General features: G+C 45.1%; 1 protein-coding gene across 4 annotated transcripts; it reads right to left on the bottom strand.

Moving 5' to 3' along the window:
* Nucleotides 1-1325: 1325 nt before the first annotated feature.
* rtn1a (reticulon 1a) lies at nucleotides 1326-22315 on the bottom strand. Of its 4 annotated transcripts, XM_034575430.1 has the most exons (9): nucleotides 21722-22315; nucleotides 13206-13934; nucleotides 11959-12645; nucleotides 4341-4548; nucleotides 4113-4251; nucleotides 3952-4021; nucleotides 3559-3605; nucleotides 3401-3459; nucleotides 1326-2190 (listed from the first exon to the last, which is right to left on the bottom strand). In XM_034575430.1, the coding sequence occupies exons 1-9, from the start codon at nucleotides 21948-21950 to the stop codon at nucleotides 2148-2150; spliced, it is 2211 nt and encodes a 736-aa protein (XP_034431321.1). In that variant the 5' UTR covers nucleotides 21951-22315; the 3' UTR covers nucleotides 1326-2147. The 4 variants fall into 4 exon arrangements, with proteins under 4 accessions (XP_034431321.1, XP_034431322.1, XP_034431323.1 ...); XM_034575431.1 differs by lacking the exons at nucleotides 11959-12645; nucleotides 13206-13934; nucleotides 21722-22315 and adding an exon at nucleotides 9273-9717; XM_034575432.1 differs by lacking the exons at nucleotides 11959-12645; nucleotides 13206-13934; nucleotides 21722-22315 and adding an exon at nucleotides 6267-6798 and having other exon boundaries at nucleotides 1331-2190.
* Nucleotides 22316-22337: the final 22 nt, after the last annotated feature.

The raw sequence follows: 22337 nt of genomic DNA, 5'->3' as shown, positions 1-22337 counted from the left end.
TTAAACAGTTTGCTGCTTATAAAGAAAACCCTGTTCAGTGATAATTACTAATTCATCATGTTTACTCTGTTGTAATGTTGTTCAGCAGTGGACATTAAAAAGAGTTGTTTGTAACAGATTAGGCTCATCAGTCATTCTTCATTCCTAACAGACTCACCACACACTGCCAAACCAAAACCTTATCCCTAAACATGACCAATTCATGCCAAACCTTAACCAACCACAACCCACATCTTACCTATGACCTTTGATTTGTGTCATTGGCCACATTTTACTGTGAGCAAGAGAACAAGGGCATTTAACAATGTTGCGAGGCATTTAATACGCTATTATGTTTGCCATCCAACATGATGTAGCAAAACTTTCTAGCTATAACTTGTTTTTGTCACCTGTTCAACAAACCCATGGAAAAGGGATAGTTTCCACTGTTTTATCCTCAGTCGGAAGGAGACATGTTTTACACAACCACGAGCAGTGGATAAACTAATAGAAAAGCTGTCTGATGATGTTAGTTTCTCATGATTCTGGTTTAACTCTTATTAAATCAACTGTCTTGAGCCAAACTAACCAACCAGCTCGTACCTACAGAGTAACAGCAGCTGACAGGAGAGATTCTGGCTCATATCTCATGCTGCTCCTCGACTAACAGTTATTTAGTTGTCATGTCACATTCTCCAAATTATGTTTTATAAAGTAAATATGATGTAATGGATTCCCATACAGTACCACATGTATGATCTCTGTTTTTCCATAATATTTATATATCATATTTTATTCATGGTTTACATTTATCACTTCTTTTCAAGAGTAGTTTCCTCCCGATTTGTGTGATATAAAGTGAATTTTAATTCTTCATTTTCTAATTTCTCTTAAATAATACTTGTTAACATAGAAAAGGAATTAAAAATATACAATCATTCACATCAGTGTTTATGAATGAACAGCGGCATTAGAATCTACCAGAGGCACCAAATTTGGCTTTTACAGCTACATTCTTTTCCTCTAGTGGAGAATGCCCTTGTACTGCCCTAGCTGTCAAATTTTTCCCACTGGCTTGCTCCTCCATATCCTTGTGGAAAGCCCTGGTGTCTCTCACTCACACACGCGCACACACACACACACACACACCTCTAAAACTGAAGTGTGTATGTGCCAGAATTCATTGGCTTGTATTTATAGCTCATTCCAAGTCTCCCATCCAAAGTGTTATCACATCAAATTTAGCTGCGGTGTCAAACACACACACACACACACACACTCACTCATCCTCAACAAACTGAAGTCGTCTTATGAATGTGATGTGGACAGTGAGGTGGCAGAGGAGATGTTATACATCAAGGTACATTTATTTTCCTTATTGTAATTAAATACATACTGTAAGTGCAAAGAGTTAAAGAGTCCGGGGTCTAGAGAACTACAGAGTATATTTGAACATAGTACAAAGTTGGACAGTTATTCAAACAAGCTAAATATCATCAGATACTTCTTGTCTTCATAGTAGTTGTACAACAGTACCTACAACATGGGTGTGTGTGTGGTGTTCCTTATGGTTATACAAAAGCAAAAATCCTACAATAACCACATCTAAGACGCATACTGTTAAATTATCTTGTGCTTGGAAACACCAAAAAGGAAATCATTTTTGATATTTATATATATTGACGTATACCGAGAGAAGCCCCAAGTGCTAACTCAGAAACATGAAGCCGTATTTAACATCGGCAGCAAAGCGCGTCTGTGGGCATTTAGCTTTTTTGTGCCAAACCGTACAGTTTGTGGTAAGCACTGCAGAGCAAAAAACGTAGCGTCATTGAAAAACTGCACAAAAAGATATCAAATATTATTTACCCAAGGCTCAACTTCATGCACTTTCTAATAAGCAACACAAAAAAGTCAGTTACTTTTTTTTGTTTTTCGAGGTTGTGTACCTGTCTACCTAGAAACAAGATCATGTGTGTGTGACTTTGTGTGTTAGTGTGTAGACTGCTATAGACAGGGTGACGGCTTCTCCAGTGGATGCTTTTAGAGAACACCAAGATGACACAGCACTACGCCCCACAGGTGACGACCAGGCTCTTCAACAGTGAGCGAGCTGCCTGACTCTTGAGCTGGACTGGACTGTCAGCTTCTCGGCGAGACAGACGGGCCTACTCCTCCTTCCTCTTGGCCCCGGGGATCTTTGCCTGGATCCTGTGCAGGAAAAACAAACTTTAAACCACGTGCCCAGCGAGATATTTACTCAAGATTAAGTTGTGCTTACTCTACTTCATTTTTTTCAGGGAGCAAAGCCCTCGATGCTTTCTATGGGAGTCTGTAAAGCCCGCAAGTCGAGTTTTTACTAAAATTGGCAAAGTCACAGCAGTGGTCAGGACAAAGACTGCAGAGAGATGTTTTGTCATCAGCTGACTCCTCAGACACACAGACGACTCCACCGTGAGAATCGTGTTAAAGGAGACATTTCATTTCTCATGATTTTAATTAGAGTTTTACTTGAAAAGGATTTCATGCTCTAATGTTCACTTTCTTCACACTGTCACATTGCTGCAGCTCCTCTTTTCAGCCTCTGTCTGAAACGCTTGGTTTGAGCTCCTGTCTAATGAAGCCCGATAAAGCCCTGTCTGCTTTGATTGGCCGGCTGGCTCGCTCTGCTGTGATTGGTCGACCGTTTCCAGCCCGTGTAGGAAATGTTAGTCTCTGCTCTCGCTTTAAACCTTGCTTTGTTTTGGGGGTGTGCCAGACTAGCCGCTAAGTGTGCGCTATGCAAATGTGGGGTATTGTTATATTGTGACCTCGGGATGATGCAGATGTTTTAGCCTGACCATTGATGAGCTGTTTGAAGAGCGAGAGGAGCTCCCTTCACTGTTTACTTTTTAGATTTGCAGATCTTTTACTTTCACAAATCTTTTTTGATATATCAACACTAGGGAAAAGAAAAACTGAAAAATGCACAAGATGTCTCATTTAACATGTGCAGCATCTTAAATTTAACTTTAATGCTGTGACGTGACTGACAGTATGCTTGGTCGTGATGGGAGTCCTCTTGATTTACATGGCGGTTGAAAAACAACCTTATTTCGCGTCACCGCCACCTACTGGAATGGAATGGAATGTGGGATCAGGTGCGGATGCGTGGAAAGCCTGACCAACGCAGACCCTCATTTTGGTTTGAATGGAACTGTGGGCGTGCACATGTGACCGGAATGCGGAAAGTATGGTCAACCATTCAGGAGTTCATTTCTTTGCACTAGTGAACTTCAGCAGCACTAATATGGGAGAGATCGGTGCTGCAACTTTAAGATGCAGAGACACTTCAGATTCTTGTCAAATCTGTGAAAATGGCTTCATTCGCTCTTAGTTGACTTTTTGTGAACAAAAGGTTTGACAAAATGACAACACTCACTTTCCCACCACAGAGTTGACCTGGGTCCGTATTAGTCCCACATACTGATCAATCTGTGCCTGAAAGCAGAAGAAGAAAGAGGCGGGTGAAAATACTGGACAACATTTTCCAAAGTAGGGTCGACTTCAGCAAATCACAAAGCTCCTGGAGATTCCTACCTGGTGTCTCTCATAGACCACCGGCATGGTGAACATGGAGACCACAGCTGCAGAGGCACAGGGAGAGAGTCATGTTCAAATGTTCTGACCGACATGTGGGAATATGTTCAAACAAGAACACATTTGTGTCAGCGGATCCCTCAACCACTGCACTTATCTTAGGTAAACTGGAAAAGTAAACATGTCCAATATTTAAATGTGGTTTTGGCACAGTGATAAGGACACGTTGTTCCTGTCATTCATCTCACACATGCTATTTCACAGCTCTGTTGTGTGTATTGTGTTCTTAAGTTTGAGCTTCTGACACACACGAGTCAAAATGGCTAAAATGCTGGAGGCTGTGTGAATGTTGGGAAGTTTGTTGTAGATAAGATTGAGTCGAGATGACCTCACCTAGGATGAGCAGTGTCAGGCCGTTGAAGAGAGCGCCCACGTAGGTCAGCAGCCACATCAGAACAGCAAACTGAAACACACAGACGCAATGGGTTTTATATAATAATGCAGCTTTTGTGATATTCATGTGTCACCAGATGGTTTTGGGTTGTGAGACGAACCTTCAAGGAGTCGACCAGATCTTGCACGAGGAACAGCCTGCGGAGCTCCCTCATGCAGGTGTTGGTGTAGAGCAGGATTTTGTCGGCATATTTACTTATCTGGTCCTGGGATAGAGCGATCTCCATCTCCAGGTAGCCTCTGGGAACGAGCAACAAACACAGAAAACACTGATATTCTGTACATGCGGACATTTCAATGAAATCCGTACAACAAACTCATTCCCTCACTTGAAAGGATGGCCCTCATCGGTCTTCTGCACGGCTTGCAGCACCGACTTGTAGATCCTGAAGCTGATGCTGGCGGAGAGGGCAGCCAGGGCTAAGTAGGCCCCGACGCTGACCACGCTGAACTGGGTCAGGGAGAAGAGGAGCAGGAGCACGCTGCTGAACACGGCCCCGGACTGCTTCACATTCCTCCAGTAGAGCAGGTCAATAGCTGAGGGGGGGTGGAAGAACAGAACAGGGACAAGGTTAGGACCCACAACCTCACTGACCATGACCTCTTGCTCGCCGACACGCAGGCCAAGGCATCCATGGCTGTGGATTAGACTGCTGCTGCGTGCTACACACCACACATTTGGGTCAAATAACTGGAAGCTGTTCACAACCCAATGTCCTCCGAGATCTGCGGCTGTCACGTGATCCTGTTTTAACCCAGCTTCCTAACCTAGCTTTTCATTAGGTTAGGTGGAGCGGTGCGGTGGCGTGACGGTGTCCCGAGTGACAGAGTGTCAGCTCAGTCTCGTTCACCCTTTGTATTTATATATGTGTCGAGCGAGTCCCTCAAATTTACATCTGACGTGTGCTTATCGTCAGTGGCACCTGCTCTGGTCACATGCGTATACAAACATACTGTACATACCCACAGGCACGTTAAACTGCTGGTACGACTGGCTGCTTACACAAGTGGATTAATGATTGACCTCTGCCTCTGTGAAGGTAGCAGTGGGAATAGAGGAACTATCAGCAGGTCACAGATAACGGTTCAATGTGACCTGGTCAGACGAGCAGCTCTGTGGTCAGTGATGCAGGATGATGATGGATCAGAGCAGAGTCTCAATAACGCTGTGAAACAACACGATTCCTCCGAGCAGCTGGAATATACATCCCCTGCAGGCACTTGTATATCTCGCTGCACCACTTTCCTCCTATTCTCACATGTCTTCTCTGCGTGGTGGGGCCTGTAATTCTAAGCTACTTCCATAGATGACATAGGAGCGATAACTGAGGATTAGCCCAGTGTACCATTACAACTCCAGTGGCCGACATGGTCCTCCACTGGCAGTCGTCTGTGTCCGCTGGAAACACGGGCCTGTTTCCATGAGAACTGTCGGAAATGCTTGTATCGCCTCTGCTGAGCCAGCTGCCTACCCCCCAACCCCACTGCACCACTCTTCTAGGGTTTACCATTCATCTGTTGCTGCCCACACCCCAGAAATCCATCATGTCATGTAGGGGAGCCGAAACTGGTACGTTAATGTAAAGTTCTGTGGCGGTGGAGGAGAGAGAAGTCTCCTGGGGGACTTACTCTTCCTCTCAAAGCTGTCTGCCTGCCTGCCTGCTCTAATTTTAGCCGTGGAGCTGTGAGCAGCATAGTGATGACGGCCATCTTTACTCTCCACTAAAAGGCATCTGTGGATGCCAAAAAGGGAGGTTAAACCTCGATGGCCAAAGAAGAGTCGTTGTGGCTGAGACGATCTCACTTATGTTAAATGACAGTATGGTATATAAAATTATGTTTTTTTAACCAGTATCCATAATGACTCACATTACATATCTTCCTCCGATGCCCTTTAAATCAAACACGCTACTCATTCAGAAACTGGATCCATGTGTCTTTGCTGCCGCACATGCACCACTCCCCACAGAAGCTGACAAACTGTTCATGTGGCAGCTGGTTTGAATGGAGATGCTCACACACACACAGTCACACACACACACACACACACACACACACACACACACACACACAGAGTCAGACACAGGTAGCACACACAGCAGCAGTAACATCAGCCACACAGACAGCCCTGCTGGAGACAGACAGACAGACAGACAGGTGTTGGCCGGCAGCAGCGGCGGTGCCCTGGTGATGTGCTGCACAGACTGTACGCAGCCTGAAAAGCTCGAGCTAGTGCATTAGAAGCGGGTACTGACCTGCGGATCCCATGGCTGAACAGGGAAAGAGGCAGCTGCTTTATCCACGGACAAAAGGAGAGCAGTGGAGGGGGAGTCCCCCCCCTGCACGGGAGGGGAAGGGCCAGAGCCACGCCAGCAAATCAGCACGAGGGGAGGAGGGAGGCAGGGGGGGGACGTCTGTGGGGTGCGGTTGCCAAAGAACCACATTGCAATCCAGCACACACACACACATGCACCACCATACATACAAACACTCTCTCTTCTCTTTCTCTCCCTGAGCGCTTTTATGCTCAGGCTTTTAGACATAGACTACCAAGCAGCGACGAAAATACAAGTCAGTGCGTCAAAGTAGAAAATCAAAACCAGTGTATTCCTGTTGTTTAAGGTCGCCATCATTTAACTGCAGCAGCATCAGTGCACCAGTGTAAAACCACATTTGAAAAAAAGGAACAGACTGTAGCCATGTTCTCCTTCTCCATCAAAACGCTTTGGTGGCAAGGCTCAGCCTAGCACCTGCCTGATGCAGTTACCATAGTTACCATGCTCCATTTTCTCCCCACCGCTCGCTGGGAGATGGAGGAAGGGAGGGGCCGACAAAAGAAGAAGAAGAAGAAGAAGAAGAAGAGGAGGGAGGGATGAAGGGGGTTGAAGAGCGTTTCCTTTGGGAACGGTGAGATTCATTTTTCTCTGAATCTGGGGAATCAGCGACACATGTGTCTCTACACACATGAAGACAGCCACTCCCTTTATTGTGGAGCACAAAAGGACAAAGGCAGGTTTAACACGAGACCTGTCTGTTATCACGTCTGAGTCAACACATGGAAAAAAGGGATAAATAAAGGGATGAAAAACAATAACTGATTGTATTAGATCACAAACTTAGATTGTGATGAAGTTTTAATCAGATTTCTGACTGTTTAAGCAGCCAAATTGTTTAAACTACATGACCATAGGGGTGACATTTGTAATAAGGCACCAAATGTACAAAAAACGGTCAAATTTGACAATAGTAATTTGCTCAACATCATAGATGGCATCAGGACACGAACACATCCTGAACACAATCAGAGCACATACAGAGCAGGTCCAAATACTGTTTGTTCTTCTATGATGTTCAGCATGAACACCCTGAGCGAGATCCAGAGCAAACGATCAACTCCAGTGACAGTGATATGATTCCCCCTCCTACTTTCCTGTAGTGAAACTAGTTTAGCCTGACCTCATTAAATCACTGCAGACGTCCATGTGGCCTCAAACCAGCCGTCAGAGTGAGCAAACATGCACAGGGACTTTAACAGCTGGGAATCACACTAAGTGAATGAAACTTGATCATTTCCACTTCATGACGGATATCAATGTCTAGTTTATAATTACAGGGATAGTTTGAATTTTTTAAAATGATATGAGTTTCTTCTTTGATATTAAGGCATTAATATTTGCCAGATTTTCCAAACAGATACTGTATATATCAGAAAACAAATCTGAACAGCAGTGAATGGAGCTAGTAACAAAAACAATTTTACTAGTTCTAAAAATGCATCATAATCTTTAGGCGTGAGTATAAATACTGTAGTTTGTTTATATTTTGAGAAAATATGAACTGTACATCTCTATGAACAATTTAAAAGTTTGATTCTGCCCCATTACAATGAAACACTGATCTGAAACATCAACTGAAATCTATAAACTTCTGACTAAAACATGATGAGACAGGTTCTGCAGCGGCCATATAATATTTATTAAGAAAACATCTGTTAATCTAATTATCTGTGAGGCTTTGTGACACTATGACATCATTCTACTGATTTAGAACTTCATTTAACTGATGAACACACACACTACGCATATAGATATTTATATAAAACCTGCTGGCTGCTATGTGTCATACCTATTCCTAAAAATGTGACTACAAGCATGCCTCATTTCTGGACATCTCTGCCCCGTCGTTGATAACTCCTGAGGAATTTGGTGAGAGTGAGTCAGTTCTGTGCATGTGCAATGAGAATGACTAAACAAAAATGCCTACAGCTTCAGTGTGATGTAGAAAAAAGAGCAAACAGTGAATGTGCTCAGTGTCATCCTGCCCTGTCCTGACTCTCAGCTTAAAATGATGCGTTCCTAATGTCATGGACAGATCCCATCAGCTAAAGCATCACATTACACAGTCTTAGGCCAAATGAAATGGATAGTGACTCAGTGAACTAATGACAAATCTTGGTTTGTCATTAGTCATTATCAGTGACTGCTGAGCTACACAGTCTCTGCTGGGACACAATAAATGGACCATTCTATCCCACTTTTCCTGCTTCAAACTTAAGAAGACGGCTGATAATAAACCACAACCAGTGTGGAGGAAGGGACGCCATTTTCTCTCCTGGCCACTTCTCCGAGCCCTCGGTGCTGTAGAAACAGACAGACGGAGGACACTCTTCTCGCGGCCCAGTCTCCGCAAGGTGCTCTGGCAGACGAGGAGATGGGGCTGATGTAATCAGAATGGGTGTGCCCTGGTTACCATGGAGAGAGAGTGTCAGTGCCGTCCGGATGCTGCGACTGCCTCATTACACAAAAGCAGAGCATACGCCATATAAAATCAGCTCGGCTGCAAATGTGGGGAGGGCGATAACAATGACACGCCTTAGTCCACAACACTGGCATCCATGTTAACATGCAGCCAAAACAGATGGCTCTCAGCAAGCTGGTGTGTATCAGCTTATTTTCCAAAACAGCCCCCAGCGTCTCTCACCTCTTTGTTTTTCTCAGACACACACACACACACACATGCAGCAGAAAGGATCTGTCATCAGGGCGTGTCTGTGTGATAGGAGGAGCAGGTACACACTGCTGTTTGATGCTCCTGCACTTGACAATTACAATTACATAACAAATGAAAAGCACACACACAACAAACCCAATAGTTTCATGAACATGTAACCCACATGCAGGATAGATAACGGTGCATCTCTCACAGCCACAACACACACAGACGACAGATGAGTGAGATCAACACAGTAAACACATCAGTACCCTGGCCCTTCCAGCCGCTCCAGGAGCTCTCCTTCTTGGTCACGTCTGCAGTGGCCTGCATGCTGGTGATCGCTTATGTCCCTGCTCTCTCTTGTCTGTCTGTCTGTGGTCTCCGTGTTCTTCTTCGTGTCCCTCTCCCTGTAGCACCGACTCACTCACTCATCCCAGATAGGCATGAATGGTCGAAAAAAAGGGACGCGGGAGAGAGGCTGAGATGACAGAGAGGGAGCGAGGGAGGGAGGGAGGGAGAAAAAAGGTTTCCAAGGTGCTGCCGGCTCGCGGAGCACGCAGACTGATGCTGTGGAGCGGCGCTGGGTGGAACAGAAGGAGCGGATGGGGGGAGAAAGTGCGTATGTCTGTCTGTGTGTGTGTGTGTGTGTGTGCTGGGGGAGGAGGCGGGGGAGTCAGAACGTAAACACCACACCACAGTCGCCGCTGCAGCAAACCATCCGTGCAATGATTGAGCCCAGGGGGGGGGGGGGGGATTGTCGGAGGATAAGCTTTTTTCATGAAAGGGAAGGTCCACTAACTTTCACAATAACAGCCCTAACAGAGCCCCAGACATGACTGGGGATAGTGGGGGTACAAGTGGTGGGAGGGTTGTCCCACATATGCTGTGATGAGACACCAAAGCAGGAGGATGCATTGTCATATATTATCTAACGTGCTGTGCTGACGTTCTGTGCAGCTTGTTAGTGTATTTGGTGTAATGAGTAATACAGGCTACAAACACGTGACATAATAGCAGCATCTTTAAAAAGTCTGACATGTTTCCATAGCTGTGTTTTCTGGAGGCTGAACGTTGCCTGACTTGAGACCATGCTGCTAAAGAGAAGTATGGCAAACATCCAGCTCTGTTGTTTTTTAAATTATTTTAATTTTTTCAATGCAAGGTTGTAGCCAGAGATTCAAATAGCAATTTCCACTATGACCACGGGTAAATGAGGAGGCAAAGTGCCGGCGCTTTAATAATTCATGTGGAGAGACACAATGCATTACAGCACAATGCTCCTTGTTTAGTGCCTCCTGGATGTGTTTGAGCTTTATGATTTCCTAGAATATATTTGTGATGCAAATGGGGCCGTAAAAAGAAGACAAGAGTGATGAAGGATGCTCACAAGCTAATGGCAAAAAGGAAACCGCACAGTCACTGTGGTGTCAGCACTGAGCCGGATATAATTCCTGTATAGATCGGGGGGGATAACGTCATTGTTCAGTCCGTCTGCCCCCCCCACAGACTGCCACACCTCACACCTTCTGCTCGGTGCAGACTTCACAGGCCTAAATGCCAAAATGAACCATGAGGACAGAAAAAAATCTCTCAACCATACTGAACATGCTCCCCATCACTGTTGCTATGGCAACTGGCGTGGAAGTGCACAGGCAGTGGAAAACAATATCTGCCAGTGTTCAATTGGAGCCGCAGTGACAAAGGTGCCCTGCGCCATCTAGTGGTGAAGAAAGAGTACAAGTGACCTGCTTTTTGGCATTTCGAGAACCTTCTCACACGTAAACAAAACAAGAGGTTTCATGATAAATCATGACAGCTTGTAAAATTGTACAGTTTTCATATATAACTATGAGTCTGACCAGGGTGCATCAATAGCAAGTGTTGGGCAACATACACCACAGAGGAACCAATGTAAACAACATGTATTTACATGTCATTTCTTTACAACCTGTGTTTCTGTATAATAATAATAATACGATATAGCCTTCAAATCCCCTATGTAAGAGTATGTCCCAATTCTAAATTCAAGTGATTATTTAAACCCACTGTTTACAAGGTCAGAGAGAACAGACAACAGAAGCTAAAAGACCTATGGCAGCATCGTGTGCATTAACTCCTGCTGACGGCTAATCTGTCTTATCTAATTACAGAATGATAACAAGTGATGTAAGACGTCAGAGGCTGTCAAGAAGCTGAACAAGCTTTCACAGCAATTTTATAGTTTGTGCTGTTTCCACTAAAAGCATAAAGTAATGTTTGGGTTGGACAGATTAGCTGTTGAGTCTCAGACATCATGCTTTGCCAAACATGTGAATCAATGCATCCTCAATCCAATTTCTTTTTCTTCTAACATACCACCAGGGGGAAGCAGACCTCAGGAAGGCACAACACAAGCACTTCCCACCCTCCACGTAAACACTCAGCAGTGGAATATCCCATCTCTCTCTCTCTCTCTCTCTCTCTCTCTCTCTCTCTCTCTCTCTCTCTCTCTCTCTCTCAGCAATCCTTTTAACTTTCACAGCCTTGTCAACAAAACAACACAACAGCACAACATGCAGGTAGATCCCAGGCAGGAAATAACACAAGTAGCACATTAGTAATTTGCTGTCAATCATCTCTTGATGAGTTTTTTCTGATGGGTCAGGTTTCAAACACAAATACACATGCGGTACCTTTTCCACTTGGGGATGACGACACATCGGCAGACACAATGCTACCTGCTCCTTAAACTGACCACACTAATTCTCGAAAGCCACAACTCATGATGGCTGCCGATAAGCAGAGATGAAACCGCTGCAACGATGAAGAGATCACAGACATGATTTCTGATGCCCTGATGTTTTCACAAATATGCAGTAGCAATGTTTTTTCATATATTTTTGGCCTGAAAATAACTATGTATCCCTTAGAAAAGGGTTCTGGGGAAAAGAGAGTGATGAGATTTATAGAACTAACCTTTTTGTTTGTTAAAACCCTCCGGAAACACTGATGCCTCAGGTTTTTCTAGGTCTTCTTTCCCTTCAGTGGTGGGCTTGTGCATGTTGTCCTGAAGGGGCTTCTCCAGTCGCACCTCTGGGGGTACGGCGGCAGTGGGGGGCTTGGGCTTGCTGGAGCGATCCTCCTCTGTTTTCACTTGGGTCTTGACCTTTTCTGTGACCAGGGACTCGGCTGGCACGGCCTCAGCGGCACTGCGGGGAGGGACAGTGCTGGGAACCAGGGGAGAGGCAGGGTTCACACCCTGTTTGGGGCCACCGATGCCCTGCTCTCTCTTTGGGCTCTCCTCTGATGCAGACTCAATGAAGAGGTCACTGTCGAGCTCTGCCTCTCTCTCCTCTCTCAGAATGCTGTAGGCTGTGGGTGGAGCGTGGTTGCCTACCAGGCCGAAACCACCCTTGGCGACCGGGGGATTGTCAAAGGGGTTGTTAGGCTGGCTGAATGCACCCTTGCTTTTAGGTGGCTGGGCAAATGGGTTACTACTGGCCTTGGGAGGCTCCTCAGACACCAGCTCGATCTCTGAGTCTCCAGACTCTGCACTGCTGCCATCAGGCTCCCTGTTGCCAGCCTTTGTGCCGGGGCTACTTTTGGAAGCTGCAGGCTTCACTGTGTCAGCCTTGAACATGTCATGGGAAGAGAATTCTTTTTCTGTTCACAGAGAACGGCAGAGAAAAGTGGATGTTAGTCTTCATTCACATTACAGATCCAGACATACAGTGCCTGCACATATATCGGAAAGCTCAGCTATGTCTAGAATTAACACAACCTTCCTCTTACAAATAAAGTTGTCTTCATCAGTAGTAAAAAGCATCTTCGCTCAATTCAGGACATTGAAAACTGGTTAGTTTCCCTTTTATATTCTGTATAACTATTAGCACGTGGTGGCGTGCGTGCGTGGGCAAGTCAAGGTATTACTCATGTTGTCCAAAATTACATCTGCTTTGACAGTCAAATTATGGGGACTTGACTTCCTTATGTGGACAAAAAGCAAGTCTCTAGTATCATTACCTTTTTTAAGACACGTGAAAGGTTAAGGTTAAGACTAGGGTAGTTTAGGTAAGTAGTAGCTGTGGTTAAGGTTATAGTAAGTCTCCAGGAAATCAATGCAAGTCGATAATGTCAGTAAGGTCCTCTGAAGTGTGTGCGTGTCTGTGTGTGCGTGTGCGTGTCTGTGTGCGTGTGCGTGTGCGTGTGCGTGCTATGCCTACGTGTTGGTGAAGCATTGGGAGTGGAAGCAGGGCTCTCGTCCTCTGGCTCTGACAGTGTAACAGTGGGAACCCCCTGCAAGCCCACACTCAGGACGTTTTCACGCTCGGACACACTGACTGCAGGAGGACGCTGCTGTGGCTCGGCCGGAGGGTGGGACTCAGTCAGGGTGATCTTCACTGGGCTGGCTGTTTGGGGGGTGCCGCCTAGGTTTCGGTAGGAGCGGTAATCTGACAGCTCTTCATCAGAGGGCTCCTCCACGTACGGGAAAGAGTGAGAGCCCAGCGCTGGACCTAGTTTCTCCTCTTCCTCTTCATCCTCTTCATCCTCATCTCTTCCTGGGTAGTTGTCCATGTAGCTTCCCAGCAAGTCACGGCCAGGCAGGCTTGTGTCCACCAGGCTGTGCGGAGGCACCTGGTGCTGCTCATGGTGCTCGTCTCCGTGGCTGATGTCCATGTAGTTGTAGGATTCCGTCTTATCCGAGCTCATCAGAGATTTTGGAATGTCATCAACCAGGTCAGAGGTCATCTTGGTGTTGGAGCTGAAGCTGTAGGTGTCGCTGGAGAAGTCGTTCAGGGCAGAGGAGCCGGTGGAGGACTTGGAGGGCTTCAAATCTTCTGACAGGTAAGAAGACTCCCGGCTCGACGTGAAGCTCTGATTGGACACCAGGGACGTGTAGACATCACCGTCATCGTTCATAGGCTTCCTGAACAGGCCAGACATGGGGTCATCTGCAAAGAGGGAAAGATGTGACACTTGGTTAGAATAGGCACAAAAGATGATGGCAGCACCCTGCGTCACGCGATCAAATCAGATCAGCCTGTGCCTGAGCAGTTTGATTAATGAAAACATCCGTTTAAACAAGGCGATGTCTGAGCTGGCGCTGCTGCCAGGGAGAGGGGCTGTGGCACTGTGAGAGCAGCACAGACAGGCTGGGTGCACGGCTGTGCAGATCAGTGAGGCAGCAGTAACAGAGGGTACTTGTACCCGCTGTGGGACAAAGGAGGATTGTTCAGACCCCGAGAAATTCACAACCAGAGTCTGTTCTGAATCAGGCAGGCAAAGAGCTGCCTGCAGTCACATCAGTAATCCTGCATCTCCCCTGACAATTCACATGCAACATGTAACATATGAAGAATATAGTTTATGTACAAGCTGCTCTTAACTCTAAATGGTTTAAGCTCAGCTGGGCTAGGCTGACAAAACTGTTCAATGATACATGTATAGAATAAATATTTGATAACACTGCGTGCTAACTGCATGCTGGCACTCACACACACACAAAACTAAAGTAATAATAATTACACTCAAACAGTGTTAATGGCGTTTAAAATATACATTTGAGAACTAAAACTCTGTGTATGTCCCCTGCTATGAAATATCACTCCACATCTCACTGAATTATTTGTTAGTGCTGCAGAGACACATTAAAGCTGCTCACGTTACACATGACTTGCAAAACAGGAAGACGCTGTGATAGGAATGTTATTTTAAACCATCAGGTCAGAAGTCAAGGTCAAATGAAGTATTCAGATTTGTTGACTTTACTTTTCAACCCTTTAACTAAAAAACCTCTTCAAGTTCTTCCATGAAATAAACAACTATAACACCCACACACAAACGCACGCTGTCTGAGATCTGATGTTGACATATCTGTTGTGCTGTGTACAAGTCAGAGTTGACACTTCCACAAACTGAGCTCCTCCTCCTTCTCTCCTTCCCGGCTTCTCCCCGGGCAGTGGTGCTGCTATAAATAGTTCAGGTCCAGCTGCTGGACTGGATATGGGGGTGAGATTTTAAAATAGCAGCCTGGGGGTTAGCTCTGGAGGATGCAGACTGACAGAACATCCAATCGGTCAGGACGTCCCGTCCCTCCCTTCGCTTCCTCTAGAAGGTCCCACCACCCTTTCCTCCTGCTGTCCGTCCTGCTGCTGCACCCTCAGTCATTAACAATACATCATACTGCAGTACAATCACAGTACGGCTGACTGGGACACAGGAGGAGGGGTGACGTGACATGGAGGAAAAGCAAGGCCCAAAATGCTCTTGAGCTTCAGGTGAATTCATATTCAATATAGGATAACATATATTGGATCAGTCTATGGATCCAATGCAAAATAGATGGGCAGCTGTTGAGCCAAGTGCAGTTCAGTGACACGAGTGCCCTTGATGTACTGCTAAAGCAAACCGCTGTATAATCCTCTTAGAGTACTACCATCGCCTAGGTCCCATCAGCCATCACCCTGGCAACACCATCATAATCTAACACTGATTCACTGCACAAATACCTACTGTGCAGATGTGGGAAGCACTCAGCGCCACTACAAACTGTGAACAGAGTTGATCTCTGGCAGCACACCCCCTCTATGCAACAACACAGATAAACTCACCAGCCGCAGCATAAGGCAACAATTAACAGGCCGGGGTGTTTGACGTTAACAGCCACAATGAAGCTGCTGAGGTGCTTGACAAAGTTGTTGAGTTGAGGTTGAGGGAATTGTGTATGTGCTGATAAGGCAGTGCACCCAGATGCTGGGGGAAAAAAACATAAACCCCACCGGGCGGAAGCAAACGCTTTGCTGTGCTGGGATGAGATTGGACGTGACAACAGAGGATTTCTCCCCTCACAATGTAGGCACAGAACATAATCATGTCAGTGAAAGTATGATGCAGTTAAATAAATAAGTCCTGGAGGATGTGCTACAAAGGGAGCAGTCCCTTTTGTTGTCCTCTGTACAGCCACTGTGGCCCTGAAACTAATGCAGCCTGACAATCTGTGCTATGTGGAGGCATGGGCTCCTAATTGCCAGGCCGAAGACAAAAACATGTGAAAGGAGTCGAAGTTGCAAACTGAATTCATCACAACTTCAAATTAAGAGCTTGGGTTGTTTCTCAGTGTAGCAGCGCTTTATCCCTGTAGACACTAACTGAGCCACAGCAGTTCTTCAGGTTGGAATAAAGTGAACTAGAATGGAGAGCACATACATCCACCAACACCCAACAGTCCCTTCATGAAACCACATTTAAATTCACTTGATCCAGATTTTTTATTTGGATTTGCACCAAATTGCACTCAGTCATAAATATCAGTCCCCTAAACAGGTCTGATTTTTTTCATCAAGATCCATGAATTATTCTCTGAGAAATCAACGAAAATGTTGAAAAATGTCCTTGGCCGATGTTATAAACTAAAATCAATTAATATAAAAAAGGGGTTTAAAATTGATTTAGATGAAAGAGAAAGAAAGTTTCACAAACAGTTATATCTCAATGTCGTACTGACACAGACAAGGCGCCGCTGGTTCGTCCTCCCATTACAAAAACAAACTGCACTGACTTTTAAAGGATCTCAATCTCTTTCACTCTGCGTTGTCCCAGAGAAGGACATTCATCCCAGTTTGATTAGCACAGCAGCTACAGCACTGTATCAGACACATGACACCATCCATGACTCTGTTAACCGTGGTGTTACCTTTCAGGAGTTCTCTTTCACTCCATGACCTTGTGAAAACCAATCCATCAAGATGCTCACTGCCCTCCTCTTTCAGTGTCATCTGTGCCTTTGACGTTCAATAAAAAGCTGTAGCTTTATTATTTTAGGATTACATTCATTCTTTGTGCAATACTTTGGCTTGACATGCAGTATTTTTTTTAATTTTCTTTGTCATTTGATGTTCAATTTATTTGACACATTTCCTGTGAATACATTATTTGGTAGTATAGAGACACACGTATTATGTTGAAAAGGGTATTTTCTCCTTTGGTTATTTATACCACAAGTTGCTATATTATTAAATACCTTGTGGGGAATGAGTCAAATGTTTGGCACGACACAAAGAATAAAGCTCAATAACTCCAGCAATTTCATCATTGATATATTACTTTTGTTCTGTGGTATTTTATGGTGATATTTGCAGAAGCTTGACTCCTGAACATAGGTAACACAGCTGCAAACTAAAGCTACTTTTTGACGTGGAAACTGAAACAAATTCCAGTGCATTATCATATATATGCTTAATATAAACTTTCCCATGTATGTGATATCTGCTAAAGAAGTTCTAAGGAATCAATATGATACTAACAATAATTCAAATAAGTTTTAGTATTTACTTTTTCTATTTGTCTTTACAACACAACTGAGCCACAGTATAACTCCACTGGGAGTTGGTACAATTAAAAAAAAAACCTATATTAAGTCTCTTTCTTTTTGTCACAGTTTGAAGACCCACTACAAATCTTAATGGTCTCTGGCTTTAAAAGCTTTGCCTATGACGTTGTTGTTCATTGCACATTGATTACAATATCCTTGGTTCCACAAATGCACAAATACAAGTCGTTAACTATCCCACTTTAATGTCGGTAAAGAAGAAGAAAATGGAGCGAACAAAGACGGTCTATATACCGAGAGCTGAGGTACACCTAAACCACAAGCAGGGGTCGATAGGAGAACAGCTGTGCTGAGGGATTCAGCTGCTCTGAGCTGCATTGATCCAAGACAACGAGGACACACAATTACAGTAAGAATCGTCAGTGTATCCACCATTCTTTAAAAATAAATCACTGAAGGCCACACAGCACAAATGTTGTTGTTCCAGTGGCTTTTGTAAAGGTAAATCAATCTTGAGACGGTTTTAAGAAAAGCTAATCTGTCCTTATTCAGATTCTGGAGCTGCGGTTTGTACAGTACCTGTCTTCCGCTGTATTGATCGTGTTTTTCTTGCTCAGATGGAGCTTTATGGATGAATGGAGATGGAGAGGATGTGGGAGGATCCAGACTGAGTGTCTGCACGCTGTCTACTTTGGGTCAAAGCTGTCAATTTGGTGTAACTTTAGATTGGCATTTTCACTTTCTTTGTTCAGACAGGATTTGGGCTTAAAGAGTACAGATGCAAGCAGGAAGGCGTTGATGCACAGGTCACAACAACCTACACAAAAGATATAGATATAAACCACATTATTTGTAAGTGCCTTTCCTGATAGTAGCTCTAATCCCATGAGCAGTTTTGCAATAGTCTGCTTGGGGATTACTTAATGCCTACAGGCGAGAGAGCCGGACGGAGGCAGTGAGATCATAAACAGGACATATCACATTTCACATGCAGGCTTTTTAATTGTTCTTAGGGGTGAACACAGGGGGACAGACGGACATGTGAAATTATGATGTAATGATATGATGATAGAAGTAATGCAGAGTTACGGTCCCCATGCAGTTGAGCCTTTTGGGCTCAGCTTTTATCTTTTATCCTTCAACATTAGCTAATTGGTTCCAAGGACGGGTGAAGATGAATGAGACTGTAAATCAGGCAGGTGCATTGAGATGAGCACTTGGGCCCAAAACCTTCTGGAGGAGCAGACACATTAGTATCTATACGCATTTATATAAGATGCTGGATGCGACAGGTAGTGGACTTGCCAGAGGACCTCTGCCTTTGTCGGAGGAAGACTTTGAACAGAAAGTATCGTGGAAGGAAGGACAGTTCTTTGTGTTTCCAGTTTTTCCCCCCTCCGACAGCCTGGTCATTTGAACTATCCGGCCTTCTCATCACAGCCCCGCCTCTCTTGCCATTAAGCTGCCCCCCCCTCGTCCTCCACTGTATTATCTTGCATCTTTATCATCTCGTCTGAAAGGACCTAGCACCGACAGCCTGCGCCCCCCCCCTGGGAACACGAGCAGAGCTCTCACCAGCTAAAGGCACAAATGCACTGCGCCTGCTTATGAAGTCCAGCGGAGTCCACTAAGTGCTGTTCTCTATCTGAAAGATGGGGAAAAGACTAAGCCAGACAATCGCTGTCTCATCCTTGTTGCTGATGACGCGCTGAAATGGAGAAAGACTTGAGTCTAATCCACCTACCGCGCACTGGATTGTGGGGAAAAGGTTGCTCGTGACTGATGGACTTTTTCTGAACATGATAATGTGACCGTTAAAAAAATACCATGAGCTGTTAGAAAAAACAGAAGGATGTCATAATGTGGCGTCACTGTTTCTGCACAGAATGCACTTAGTTGTTTTCTTATACGGCAGAAAGCAGGGGAGAGCTCCTACACAACCTCTGATGAAAACAACCTCTCCTGTGGGGTTGTTTCACATCAGACGCAGCAGCATCTCTCTCTCTCTCTCTCTCTCTCTCTCTCTCTCTCTCTCTCTCTCTCTCTCTCTCTCTCTCTCTCTCGCCTCTTGAAGTCTTCACAGAGTGGGAAACTTCTGAGAATTAAAAGGGGCTCTACTGTACTGTGCTGTCTAATCAGAGGCTCAACATTCTGCCCTGTGGTGATTGAATAACGCTGAAATCAGCATCTATCGGGGTCCTGTGGGTAGATTACTGTTGTGAACGAGATTTAGGACAGGCACATATCGATTACTTAAGAGAGGCAATTCTAGACGTCTTGGGGAGATAGTTTTTCACCGTTCGAAACTTCTTCTTTCTCTGACGTCAGCAAAATAAACTTTTAATTTTCTTCGATGATTCTCCACCGGGAAAGCAGAGAAGGACAGTGTGTTACAGAGAGGAGGGGTTATTAGTGAATGTGCTTGACACAGATCAGAAGAGACTACAAGACGTCTGGTCAAGAGGAGGACGTCCACTCTGGCCTGAAAGATGTGATGAGATCTGCACCGTTCCCACCAAGAACAAAAGTGCCAGAAGGATTTACATCACAGCTACGCAGCTATTCTTTCCTCTATTAGGAATCAAAACATTGATTCTGTGTGTGTGTGTTTGTCTGTGTGCACCTGAGCTTGTGTGGAACTCTATTGTGAAGGTGGACAATGTGCTTTGTTTACTTTTTCTAAAGAGTGCAAACACTGATTAGCTTGTTAGATTGTTATTAATTCACATAGAATTTATGCACAGGCTGCTTCAAGGGGATAAATCTTAGTTTTCATATGTTATGTAAATATTGCAATGGCTTTCATTCCCATTGCAACACGTTAAGCTTCGGACGTTTCGCTTCTGCTTTAATGTCAAAATCTGCGTCTCAGAGGATTCGTGGATTTTGTGTGTTCAATAATTCTGTTTAACGTGTTTAAAAAGAGGTGTATTTTTCTTTATTGTTTTTCGGTCTCTAGCAAAACGAAAGAGGCCTGAAGAGCAAAGAGAGGAAACTAGGTGTCGTTTTTTTTTCTTTCCTTTTTTCTAACATTATCTCATGAATGTTTCAGTGAATTCGTGAATGAAAGTGCACGGCTCCAGTTTTGCTCGCCAAGCGAATAGTGAGGCCTGTTTCTTCAGGATTAAAAATAGCCGCATGAGCCGAGCCGTGCTGAGGAGGGTGACGGACTTAGAACTGAGGTCTGTGTGATGTTCCCACAAAAACACATGCCCCCCAGCATCCAGTAATATAAAAAATATCATCATCAGAAGTTCCCCAAAACAGGGATGCAGGAATCTCACATCATGCACGCTGCTTCCGATTTCAAGACTAAAACTAAATCTGTTTGCTGAAACGTGTCTCTAGTGATAAAAGTGTAGGATTAAGTTATTTTTTAATCCAGTCGCTGGCTATGAAAGCAACAGGGGGTTTAGGTCTATAATCTATTTATGATCCCCTTACACCATCATATCAAAAATACAAGTTTTCTAATAGATACAGGCCTGAATGGGGGGTGGAGCAGCAGCTAAACAGTGAACCACATGGGCCACTGAAGTTTCAACAGGCTACTGCATCTCATCTGGACCAACTGTACAGACTCTAATCTCATCAGCCGGAGCTGGGAAAACGAAATAAATAATGATCCCCATCTAGTTTTCATTAATAGAAATATAACAAAGGTTTCTTTTCAAGAGATCTAACCTTAAGCATTGTGCCAGCACAGCGAGGAGGTGGAGGATATGACATATGATGTATCTACCTCAGATTTGTGTTTGGCCATATCTCCCAGCCCTATGGCGTCATGTATGACATGGTTTGAGGCTAAAACAAGTAACCAAGACGTCTGACATCATTCCCTTCAGTCGCACTGGACGACATATGGCAAAAATCATATCAACCAGTCTATAATAATCACAATAATTGTCACAATAGTATTTCCGTGAAGTTTAAAGACTGATTTATCCTCCTGAGCGAAGGTTCAGGGTTTTAACTCTTCTTTCTGGAGACCGTGGCCAAACAGCAAAACATTTTACAAATCTGAGGAAGATCAATAAAGTGTCAAATCTCCTCACTGTGCGATCTATGGATAAATATTGAACCTTTGTTATTGATGAACATTACATTGCTATATTTCTTGTTGTTGTTTTGGTGCCCGGCCCTTCCCTCCAGCACCAGTGTGGTCACAGTTGTTTTACCGTCCCCCTATGGAAGTTACTCGCCCGACATCTTTGCTCCCGTGTTTTCAAACGCAGAAGTTTTGACAGCTCCTCCGTCTCTGAACCCAAACCCCTCTGACAAATGGACTCCGCCGCTTCTCTGTGTCCGTGTTTACTCCTAAAATGCCGGCCGGCGTCCGACACGCCAACGACGCACAACACTCAAACACAACAAATCGGTAAATAATGAGTCATTAACTGCGACTTTTACCTGTGGATGCAGTCTCCATAGCAACGGGAGGCCTTTTCCCGTAGTCCTGGTGACGGGGATGGAATTGTTGCGCCGGGTCGTCGGTCGCCGTGTCGCCGCCTCGCGCCTTCGCCTCCCCGCGGAGCTCGTCGAACCGGGTCGCCGTGTTCCCGAACAGGCCGTTCCTCTCGTAGTCGTCCCCGAACCACTTCCCCTCCGGGCCGACCTCCTCACCGGGCTGAGCGGACATGCTGCTGTGCGTGCCCCTTGTTCGTCTGTCGGACTAAATAAACACGAGCTGCTGAGCTCCTTCCCTCTTCCTCGTCACCTCCTCCTCCTCCTCTTCTACCGGACTGTAAATGAGCGTCTGCGCTGTGATGGGTGACGGAGACAGACACACACACACGCACACAGTCACTCACGCAATGCAGCTCCCGTATGGCGCTTGTAGCCGCCGTGGACGCTGAGGCGGGTGCGTTGCGGTGTCGTCAGTGCTCCGGCGGGTCGGTGGCGGAGGAGTGAGCTTTATTGTTTTAGTTCACTGCTCCGGCGGTGACGTCACGGTGTCCGTCGGCACTTTATTTGGGGCAGAGTCAGACGCGAGAGAGATATTCTCATCACAACAAACCGAGAGACA

The sequence above is a fragment of the Hippoglossus hippoglossus genome, chromosome 22, assembly GCF_009819705.1.
Source record: "Hippoglossus hippoglossus isolate fHipHip1 chromosome 22, fHipHip1.pri, whole genome shotgun sequence".
In the NCBI taxonomy this organism is placed as follows: Eukaryota; Metazoa; Chordata; class Actinopteri; order Pleuronectiformes; family Pleuronectidae; genus Hippoglossus; species Hippoglossus hippoglossus.
The sequence above is the reverse complement of the archived record's forward strand: the minus strand, read 5'-3'. Positions and strand labels throughout refer to the sequence as shown.

Coding starts and splice junctions, on each gene's coding strand:
- rtn1a (XM_034575430.1), bottom strand. CDS start 21,950: ATGTCCGCTCAGCCCGGTGAGGAGGTCGGCCCGGAGGGGAAGTGGTTC. Junction 13,935..21,721: donor TATGGAGACTGCATCCACAG/GTAAAAGTCGCA, acceptor CCCTCTTTGCAG/ATGACCCCATGTCTGGCCTG. Junction 4,549..11,958: donor GGGTTTTAACAAACAAAAAG/GTTAGTTCTATA, acceptor ACCCCCCCTCAG/CTATTGACCTGCTCTACTGG.